We start from the raw sequence: 10,845 nt of genomic DNA, 5'->3' as shown, positions 1-10,845 counted from the left end.
GGGGGGGGGGGGGGTTCCCAAGCCGTGTCTGCTCTCGATATTTAATCGTCCCGGAAGGCGGCGGTTGGAGGGAGAGAATTATGATGACATATGTTATCAATACGACGTTGTATCGATGTGTTCTTCTAGAGCCTGGAGAGTATGAGGATGAGGTTTAGGCGACAATAGTCGTGTATTATATGTCCCCATATTATTACTCCGTACTCTCGTATGTTTTATATGTAAGGGTAATCTGTAATCTGCAGCTAGTATTTAGTATTAGGTTGGTGCCAGGGACCGGCCTCGTGATTCAGGAATTCATCAAACTTCCTCATGGACCCTCCGTCCCGCTGTCGCTGCCTTCCTCTCAAACGGAGACTGTACGGGCGATTGGTAGTAGTGCTGGCATTCCGAGAGGGATTCCATGGGTCCTGCCCCGTACCCGTAGTGATGCAGCCATCACGTCAAGTCCAGCTTCTCTCCGTTTTATCCCTGATACATGTGCTCAACTACCGTGCACTGATAGATGATATGAGCGCCCCCCACGGCACACACGGTACTCGTACAACCCCATGTACTGAAAATAGACCGTCCACCCTGAATTACATTCGTACATGCATGTTCAGATTGCGTGTATCTGATTATGTAATGTTCCTCCCCATAGTGGAGATCCATCGGCGGTTGACTCCCCCTGGGCGGACAGCGCTCTACGAGTATCAACACTCGTCGTACCTGTATTACGGGAGTAAGAGTAGGCCTGTAATACTCCATATTACCCCGTTCGAGGCCGCTGTCCGTCGTCCCCCACCATGGAACGACGATCTTTTTTTCTCACTCCCCAATCGACAGTTTTGGTGGGGGGGGCACTTTTTTTTCTTTTTTTCTTTTTTCGTGATATCTGTTTTCCGCAACACACCAAAACACAAACACCCAACATATAACAACACCAACAACACACACAGACACGCACACAAAAAGAAAACAAGAAAGAAAAAAAGACAAAAAAAAACAAATGGGAAAATCAAGAAGAAACAGAGCCGGCGCGGCTTCTCGTCGTCGAGACCCCATCTCCAAACCCGTCAAGCCCCCCTCCGATCCAGAGCTGGCCGCCCTCCGCGAGCAAAAGATCCTCCCCGTCGTGCGGGACCTGCAGAGCGTCGACCCCAAGATGCGCTCGTCGGCCGCCTCGGCCATATCCAACATCATACAGGACTCCCGGTGCCGCAAGCTCCTGCTGAGGGAGCAGGTGGTCCACACCGTCCTCGGCCAGACCCTCACGGACTCGGCTCTCGAGAGCCGCGCCGCCGGCTGGGGTATCCTGCAGGTCCTGGCCCAGGAGGAGGAGCCCGACTTCTGCGTGCACCTGTACCGCCAGGACGTCGTCACCGCCATGGAGTACGCCGCCAGGGCCGTGTCGGAGAGGCTGGGCGCCGGTGCCGCGCCCCCCACCAGGGCCGAGGAGCCCCTCCTTCTGAGCATCGCCGGGTCCCTGGTGTCGCTGGCCACGGCCCTGGCCGAGGCCCGGGACGACATCCTCGTGTCCCTGTCCGCCAGCAGCGCCATCACGTCCTTTCTCTTGGCCATGACGACTGCATCGCCATCATCATCAACACCGTCATCGTCTGCCACGGACTCTTCCGTCTCCGTCACCGTCGCCGGCCTGCGGACCGACGCTCTCGCCTGCCTCATGATCCTCACCGAGGACAACACGGCCCTCGCCGAGACCATACTGTCCAGGGCGCCCGTCGCCTACGAGACCCTGCGCGCCCTGCGTAAGGACGTCTCGGGTGATTCCATCCTGTCCTGCGCCGTCCTCCACAACATCTTCGTCTCCCTTCAGGACAAGACGGTCGACCACCAGATCGTCGACGACTCGGCCATCGTGCCCACCCTGGCCAAGACCCTCGCCGAGATCACGGCCGACGACCGCCACGACGATACGCAGGGCTGGTCCAGCCCCTTCCAGTACCGGCAGCTCGCTCTCGAGATCCTCGCCTCCATGGGCACAAGCTTGATGGCGGCTGGATCCGACGGGGAGGGCAAGCCAGAAGGTGACGCAGAAGCCGCAGCCGCAGCCGATGATGACGATGACGAGGACATGGGTGACGACGGCGAGGACGGTGATGAGAAGACCGACGCAGACAAGGACGGAGGAGAAGGAGGAGAGGAAGACGAAGAAGGAGAGGACGAGGGAGAAATGGACGAGGACGAAATGCGGGCCGACATGGACATGGTGACGGGCCCCGACGACGAAGCCCCCACGTCAGGCATCGACGACCTCCCCGTGCTCAAGGCGCTCCTGCGCGACGCCCTCCCCGAGATGATGCGCGTGGCCTCCCTGCCGGTCCGGTCCGACGAGTCGCTGCAGCTGCAGGCGCTGGCCCTCTCGGCCCTCAACAACGTGGCCTGGTCCGTCTCGGTCCTCGACCTCTCCGACGACGACAACAGGGGAATCCAGCAGGCCTGGGAGCCCGTCGGGCGCGCCATCTGGTCGTCCGTCATCGCGCCCATCCTGTCCAGCGACACGGCCGATGTCGCCCTCGCCAAGTCCGTCACCGGCCTCGCCTGGGCCGTGGCCCGCACCTTCGCCGGCGCATCCCTCCCAGCCCCGCTCGAGAAGGACGAGCACCGTCGCTTCATGACCCTGTACCAGGCCACCAAGGGACGTGATCTTCTGATGGCCGCCACCGCCACATCCAACGGCAGTGAAAACGGCAACAGCAGCAACAACAAAAACAAAAGCAGCAGCGACGAGAGCCAAGATCCCTTCCAGAGCCTAGGAGTCAAGTGCATCGGCGTCCTGGGTCAGCTAGCTCTGCACCCCACCCCCGTCGCCATCAACCGCGAGATAGGCACCTTCCTCGTCACTCTCGTCGCCGGCCTGCCAGACCAGACCCCGGCCGCCGACGCCGTCGAGGCCCTCAACCAGCTCTTTGACATGTACGCCGACGAGTCCCAGCCCTGCGACCGTGAGGTCTTCTGGTCAGATGGCTTCCTCAGCCGCCTTGAGGAGTCGCTGCCCAAGGCCAGGGCCATGGCCAAGTCCGTCGACAAGAGGCGCTTTCCCGAGCTGAGGTCTCGCGCTGACGAGGCTGTCTTGAATCTCAGCAGGTTCCTATCTTATAAGAAGAAGAATAAGCCGTAGTTACTTGTTTTGATCTATATAAGAACCATATAGAATCATGATGATGAATGGAATGGAAAGAAAAAAGAAAAGAGGGGGGGATAAAACAAAGGGAAAAAAAGGTGCATAAAAAGTTATTTTTGAATAGAACACAAACACGATGTGGGTCAATTTTTCTATAGGTGTCAAGGCTAAATGAAGACAAGATTTGTATATCATATTTCCTATGGCTACGTGCACATACATGTACATGATTTATGTACGCATGCATGCATCCATCTGATCCCGAGATAATAAAACAAGAGGAAAAAAAACCCTTGAAAGAGAAGTCGCAAATATCAGCACCGCTCAAAAACACGATACAGACCCTTTAGACTGGCAACTTCTAGAACCCCCCGTTCCATGAGCGACGTGGTAGCCACGAGTCTCGCCTTGAAGGCCGGGAAGAAGATGTGCTCGACCGCCCACCGAACATGCTGCCTCCTAACTCTCACCTCTTGCGATACGACCTCACCGTCAGCTGCGCCGGCGACGTCAGCCGCGCCAGGTCTCCTCCTGGAGTCGGAGCATGTGGTGGGCAGCTGCTCGGGTGTATAAAAGGTGGCCAGCTCCCGAATCAGCGTACGGAAGCAGGCCTTCTCCTCCGTCCAGTCGACCTGGGGTCCGAGCCTGAGCAGGAAGCGCGGCAGCTTGGCCAGCGGCGGTGTATACCCCTTCACCAGGAGTGGGATGGACACGAGGTCGCCGAGCGGGGAGATCTCGAGGGAGAAGTACTCTTGCAGCATCTCACGGCGCTCGACGAGCTGGGCGGCCACTTTGCCCACCACACCCTCAACGTCGAAGCCACCGGCGTCACCACCTTTCCGGCTTTCTGCTGCTGTCGCCTCGGCCTGGGCTGCCAGGCGTAGCAGCTTCACTAGGTCGAGCGGCGGGTTGAACCGGATGGTGCCGAAGTTGCCGAAATCTGTGAGCCCGAGCTGGAAGAGGTACTCGTAGCAGGCGTGGCCGTAGTCGACGAGGAACAGCTTTATGCCGCCCTGGACGGCGGCCAGGCGGCGACGCTCGTCAACGATGCCGACAAAAGTGTGAGAGGCGAACATGTCGGTCAGGTCGGCGTGCATGTCCGATCGGACCTCGGCGCGGAGCTCCTTGACGCTGCGGAGTCGGCAGAGGACGGGTTCGCGGTCGTCGACGGTCTCGTACGCGATGCTTTCCGGTGCCGAGAGGGGCTGCTGTTCGTCATTGTTGTTGTTGTCGTTGTTATTGTTGTCACGACGCGGCGATGACGACGACGACGACGGCATGCTGTTGCTGTTGCTGTTGCCCACCAGTGCCGAGGCGCTGGTGAACATGCTTGTGATTTTTCGCTCGGCAGTGTCCGTCCTGATGAGTGAGTTGGGATTCTTGACGGGCTTCTTGCCAATGATGGACAGCTTCGGCGCTGCTGTCTTGTTATCGCCACCATCCATCTGCTGCTGCTGGGACGATGAGGCCGTGTCGACGGCAGGCGACGAGGCGCCGGGTAGGAGCGTCTGGGCCATAAAGGTGCGGCTCATGTCGACGGCGGCCAGCCTCTTCTCGATCTCCCGGCAGACGACTTGGGTGACCTCGTCCTCGTTGAGGAAGTGGACCTCCCTCTTGGTGGGGTGGACGTTGACGTCGACCCTGGCCGGGTCGACCTCGAGGCTGATGTAGGCGAAGGGGTGACCGCCCTTGGGCAGGTAGCCGGCGTACGTCTGCTCGACGGCCTTCTTGATGACGGTGGACTCGACGGAGCGGTGGTTGACGAAGAGGAGCAGCGTCGTCTTCTTGATGTGGTAGTTTGCGTTCGTGACGAGGCAGCGGGCGCGGAACCCCCAGCGGTCGTCGGACACGTCGTCCAAGTCGATGAGCTCGTTGGCCACGCCGCCGCCGTAGATCTGGCGGATGCGGTCGTTGACCGTCGCCGACGCCTGCACCGACAGGCTGTTGGACGACTCGCCCGCCTTCTTGCACGTGAAGCCGACGCCCAAGCAGTGGACTGCGTACCGGCCCAGCATGTCGATGATCTTGTTGTACTCGTCCGCCGGGGACCGGAAAGCCCGCCGCCGCGTCGGCACGTTGTAGAACAGGTCCTCCACCGTGATCTGCGTACCTGGCCGCCCCGCCACCGCCTTGGGGTCCGTCGACTGCCCGGACTTTGGCGCCGCCAGCCGTCCGGACAGGTAGTACGCGCGCCACGCCACGTCCGACTCGGCCGTCTTGGTCGTCACCGTCAGGTGCGCAATGTGGCTTATGCTTGCCAGCGCCTCGCCGCGGAACCCATACGTCGATATCGACGTCAGGTCCTCGAACGCCGAGATCTTGGACGTCGTGTGCCGCTCGCAGAGGAGTGGCAGATCATCTTTCTGGAATGTCAATGGTCAGGGAAATCTATGCAAGGCCCGTCACATCTCACCGGGGAAATGAAGGAAGAAATAAGAAAGGAAGAATGGAAAAAGAAGAAAAAAAAAGACGAGACGGAGAGGAGCTCACCTGTATACCACACCCGTTGTCCGTGATCTGCAGCACCTTCAACCCCCCTTCCTTGACCAGGATCTCAAGCGACGTAGACCCCGCATCCACAGAATTCTCTACGAGCTCCTTTAGTGCATGCACAGGCGCAATGATGATCTCTCCCGCCGCAATCTTGTTGACCACGTCGGGATCTAGCGCCTGGAGGTGACCGTCGTCAGTGACATGTCCCATGTGTGGGAGAGTGAGATGAGAAATACCCGTATCCTCTGAGTGGGGCGCTCCTTTTCAAGAGGCTCCTCAGCCTTTCTCTTGACCCCTGTCTCTACCACAGCTTCTTCCACGTCCATCGGATCTGACATCATGTGTGTAGCATGTGCGGCGGGGAAAGTACACTCTGTCTTCTCTCAAGACCCGTCAAGGTCGGAACGTCACGTTGGAGTTATTCTCATGCAACTCGTTGTGAGATTATCGTGTACACACACAGGTATAGGAAACGACGGATGGATCGTTGGAGTTGAGGCAGTTTGAAGGGATATATGCCTAGAATATTTTGATGATGAAATGAACATCCAGGATGGGGTTAGTTGGCGCGCCTCGACACTTTGGCGCGACCACCTCACGCTATCACGTGATGATGCGTCTCGACGTTGGGACATTCTTTCCAGCAAGAACATCAAGTTCAACTTTGAATCGTCCATGGGCTTTTCATTGCCATGATCGATTCTGCAATATCGGCTACCGCTTCACCGACATTAGAATGGTTTCTTACGCCGTGGAGGGCTATTTCTGCTAGCTAAATGTCAACTTCCTAGATTCCACATATTGCCATCTGCTACATAAGTGAGCCACGCCCCATGTTACAAGTCGGCCAGCGTCATTGATTGATTGTTCATGCTTTTGAATATCGAAATGTATCTCTACAAAACGCCAGGAATATAATCATCCCAACCCAGACATACCAGACATAGTAGAGTACCTGTATAGAAAAAAAACGCCCGCCATTCCCAGACCTCAAGCACCCCGCCCCCTTTTTTTTTTCTTTCGCTTCGCCGACACTCAAAACGTACACGGGGATATCATTCCGTCAACTTCAAGCAAGAGGTGATCCTAGTCCTTCCTCTACCCATCCGTACCTCCAACGCCAAGGTCAAAACGTTCGAAATCAGAAGATACCAGAGCAGCAAAGGGGATAAAAATACAATATCCGTTATGCCATGCCTCGTTAAGAGTACCAGTAGAGAATGACAGGGAACAGAAGAAGAAGAAGGAGAAGACGAGGGTGTATGCATGCTGATGCCACCACCCTTGTCATCTGCGACACAGAAGAGTCGCCTCCTAGACATTTGACGATAAGATTTGGAAAAAAATTCCCAGGCTGTGAGACAAAGGAGAAAAAAAGAAGAGCGTCGCGTGACGAGACCGGAAACCGATCAACGCGGCTGATTCGGCGCATCAGGCCTCCTGTCAAGAAGCCCGCCGATATCAACCCGTCGTTCGCCACCGACCTCGCGAGGCGCCCTGATGGGGGGAAGCCTGTAACTCGACAGCGGGGTCGGTGGCGGCTGCTGATGCTGATGCTGATGCTGATGCTGATGCTGATACCGATGCTGCTGTTGCTGCTGCTGCTGTTGCTGCTGCTGCTGTTGCTGCTGCTGCTGTTGCTGCTGCTGCTGTTGCTGCTGCTGCTGTTGCTGCTGCTGCTNTGTTGCTGCTGCTGCTGTTGCTGCTGCTGCTGTTGCTGCTGCTGCTGTTGCTGCTGCTGCTGTTGCTGCTGCTGCTGTTGCTGCTGCTGCTGTTGCTGCTGTTGCTGTTGCTGCCGTGACTGAACAAGCTCGCTCCGTGGCGTCTGTAGAAGTGGGGGGGGGGCTGGGAAGCCGGGCGGGCCGGAGATATTCGGCGTCGACGACGAGGAATACGGTCGTGGCGTGTACACAGGTATGGGGCCTGCAGCATGGCCGTACCCAGCCGATGGCTGCTGCTGCCGCTGCTGCGGTGGAAGTGGCGGTGGCCGTGGTGGCTCCGTTCCCGGGCCCGTTACAAGATGAGGCGTGCCGGGCAGGGGAGGAGGAGGCCCTTGGATGAGCTGGGACCGAGGCGGGTTCGTGACGTACGGGGGGTAGTGCGCCGGGTCCGGCTGCGAGATTGGTCGTGGCGGCAGCTGCTGCTGGGGTTGATGATGGTGGTAGAGCCGGTGAGGCGGAGCCTGATCGTGGGGTGACACGGGTGGCGGGAAATGGTGCGCGTTGAGGACCAGCATGAGAACGATGAAGTAAAAGGAGCCTTCGTTTGCGAGACCGATGTACACGTCGTGCTCACGCAGCTGCCCGTCGGCCCCGACAAAGACCAGGCTCTCCCGATGCGGGAGCTGGTAGCGGCCAATGTCCGCCGCGGTGAAGCCGATGCGCTGGAGGACCTCGTCTCCCCGCCCCAGTATGGGGGGCAGGTAGTTTGGATCCCTCCGCCTCTGCTCCTCCTGAAGCTGGCTCTTCAGCGCCGCGATCCGCTCTCTGTCGGTTGGGGTCACCATCTCCTCGAGCGTCCGGCGGTTGCTCAGCTGGCCCACGGCCTCGGAGAAGTGCTCTGATGTCCGGGAAATCTCGAGGTCCAGACTCAGGAACGCGACTGCCTGCGGGGCAGGCGGGGCGGGAGCCTGCCGCTGCTGCGGCGGCTGCCTCGCGATGGCTTGGCGCTGTGGTACCCCACCCTCGACGTATGACGGCATGATTTGGTCCGACCTGGGGAGCATCGAGTGCCCGTGCCCTGACGGCGTATGCGGGGCGGAAAAGTCGTATCTCAACGGTATGGAGGAGGGCCCAGGCACATGCGCACTGAGCGGTCTTCTAGATGGACTCGGCGGCAGCTGCTGCGCGGGAGTTCGGATAAGGCCGGGCTGGGCTTCTCGCTCGTCGCGGAGCCGCGGTCGGCCGCGTTTCTTGTGCTGCACATCGACGCAGTTATCTTGTTTGCCGCTTGTGAGACACCTCGAACACGGCCTCTGGTCTGTACTTGTGTCAGTACTCTGTCCCCACCAACAGGCTATCAATCAACGGGGGAGAGTGGGGGCTGGCGGGGCGGGGGCAATGTAGGCACTAGAAGATGGAACGTACTGTCGCATCTGGGAGAGATCATGTCAGAACCAGCAGTAGACCTGGGAAAGGAAAAGAAAGAAGAAAAAGGGGGAGGGGGGGGGGGGGGGGGGGGGGGGGGGTAGAGAGGAGGTGGGAGCATACCGTAGATGGGCTCTCTTGCAGGGGACACACGCTGACGCGACATGCCCCTTTGCCTTTCGCTGCGCCCTGGGTGAAGTAACGATTGGCTGGCTTTCGGGGAACCGTCCCGTTATGGGGAACCCGACAGAACCGGGCGTCCTCGGGCCGCCGGCCGCACCGGCAGACGGCATGAAGCTGGGCGGAGGACCGCCGTGCTGCAGGTGATGCTGCGGAACAGCGCTTTGGGGGATCGACGGGTGCGACAGCGGGCGCGGGCGGTATCCCCCAGGAGCAGCAGCCAGCTGGTAAGGGTGCCCAGGATGGACAGCCTGCTCGGGCGGCGGCTGCAGCGGCGGATCACGCCGGCGCTGCCGGTGCTCGTAGGCCGAGGGGACGCCGTGCTGGGCATCTGCCGGGGAGGGCTGTGCCGAGCCGCTGCCGGTGCGGTAGACATCTTGACGCGAGGAGGGGAGCACCGTCGTCGGATAGGCGGCGGCCGCTCCCGGGGCGGTTACTGTGGCCCGGTAGCCGCTAGTGCTGCCACTCGTCGGGTTCGCTGCCGCTGGCGGTCGGGGTGGGAGGGGGCGCGGCTCGCTGGCGTCTTGGGCTGCCTTGTGAGAAAGGGGGGAGCCTGACATGGGCGGCGAGGGATAGGCCCCAGCCCGGAAAGGTTGGCTCTCTTCTCGTCCTCCTCGGACAGCCGCCCAGGGCCCGTCGTCGTCCAGGTAGTAGATGTGCGTTCTGCTGCTGCCAGATGCCGTCGGATGGTGATCTTGTGGCGACGACGTGGGGGGAGGAGTGGCGCAGATTCTGTCGGCGACGCCTTTTCGGTTGATGGCTTGCATGGATCGGTGTGGTTTCTGGTCATACACGGGAAGGTGCTCTCTAGGTCTTCTGCTCCCGGCAAGGCGCAACAGGCGATGCTAGGTCGGGCTGTTGAGGCGAGGGCGGAGTCTGCACCGGGGATTCCGAATGTCTTGCTGCTGTCAGTCGTTCGTCCGCGGCAGACATGCCCTCGGCCAGCGCCGGTAACTCCAAGCTCTCCGTGCTCGAGGAGGCTGCGAGCTAGAGCTACAGTCGATGGCTTGTCGATATATTGCGGTGATACCAATACGTAGTTGCTCCTTGCTCGGGAACTGGTGGAGCTACCGCCCGTACCAGACGCCCAACGGTATCGACTCCGCGGAGGGGAGTAGACGTCAGAGAATCGACAGCACGTGGCCAAGATTACCGAACAGCCAGTATGCAGCAAGCAGCTATCCGGCAGGTGTCGAGCGTCCAAGAGCTATCCTGACTGGTCGGAAGAAGAGGGTGACGGAGAAAGCTCAGCCCGATGCGACGGACGGTGAGGTGCAATATACTCGTACAGATGCTACAGCTGCTGCGGCGGAGGCCAGAGAGAAAAGGAAGGGAAGAAAAAAACCGCTTGAAGCCGCTGCAGTACGATATGCGGCGGTGGGGAAGAGGTAAAAGAGAAGAAGTAGAAGAAGATTGAAAACGAGAAGACGGGCCACCCATGCGGTCATGCCAAGAAGCGCGCACGCAGTCGATCCAGTCTTCTAATACTCTCGTGGAAAGGAATCGACAAGGTGGGGGGAGGGGGATGGGAGCTCTCTTCTGTTTCCGTGTTGGTGATGGGAAATAAGAATCGGGATTGCGCAAGTTGCGACAGGGGGAGGGGTGTTATTTGACGTCGTTCTATGACGGAGGAGAGTCGCCCTGGTCGATGGAACACGGGAGGAGCAAGAGATGGACAAGGTCGTTGGGACGTCTGTTGATAAAATACGGGAAGTGTGGACTCGAATAGAGAGAAGGACGGAAAGAGAGGCTGGGTTGTTTTGTTTGTGTGTGTGGTGTGTGTGTCTGTGTCTGTCTGTGTGTACACGCACGTACACGTTCGGAGGGTGGGATGTTCACTTCCATGGGTCCAGGCCAGTCAGGTCAGTACTTTCCTCTCTCTCTCTCTCTCCTTCTCTCTCTCTCTCTCTCTCTCTCTCTCTCTCTCTCTGTGTGTGTGTGTGTGTATGTGTGTGCGTG

At 59.1% G+C, this 10,845-nt stretch overlaps 3 protein-coding genes across 3 annotated transcripts; 1 reads left to right on the top strand and 2 right to left on the bottom strand.

The window, feature by feature from the left end:
• Positions 1-991: 991 nt before the first annotated feature.
• On the top strand, positions 992-3,124 carry GMORB2_0427 (ribosomal large subunit biogenesis; the record flags this gene model as incomplete). Its single annotated transcript, XM_035462413.1, has 1 exon — positions 992-3,124. The coding sequence occupies one exon, from the start codon at positions 992-994 to the stop codon at positions 3,122-3,124; it is 2,133 nt and encodes a 710-aa protein (XP_035325343.1).
• Positions 3,125-3,441: 317 nt separating this feature from the next.
• GMORB2_0426 (DNA mismatch repair protein MLH1) lies at positions 3,442-5,830 on the bottom strand (the record flags this gene model as incomplete). Its single annotated transcript, XM_035462412.1, has 2 exons — positions 3,442-5,490; positions 5,618-5,830. 2 exons carry the CDS (start codon positions 5,828-5,830, stop codon positions 3,442-3,444), a joined length of 2,262 nt encoding a protein of 753 aa, XP_035325342.1.
• A 1,199-nt stretch (positions 5,831-7,029) lies between these two features.
• Positions 7,030-10,731, bottom strand: GMORB2_0425 (GAL4; the record flags this gene model as incomplete). Its single annotated transcript, XM_035462411.1, has 6 exons — positions 7,030-7,117; positions 7,711-8,599; positions 8,707-8,714; positions 8,830-9,415; positions 9,679-9,892; positions 10,726-10,731. The coding sequence occupies 6 exons, from the start codon at positions 10,729-10,731 to the stop codon at positions 7,030-7,032; spliced, it is 1,791 nt and encodes a 596-aa protein (XP_035325341.1).
• Between the last annotated feature and the right edge of the window lie 114 nt (positions 10,732-10,845).

This window comes from Geosmithia morbida (genome assembly GCF_012550715.1).
Source record: "Geosmithia morbida isolate 1262 chromosome Unknown scaffold_0, whole genome shotgun sequence".
In the NCBI taxonomy this organism is placed as follows: domain Eukaryota; kingdom Fungi; phylum Ascomycota; class Sordariomycetes; order Hypocreales; family Bionectriaceae; genus Geosmithia; species Geosmithia morbida.
The sequence above is the reverse complement of the archived record's forward strand: the minus strand, read 5'-3'. Positions and strand labels throughout refer to the sequence as shown.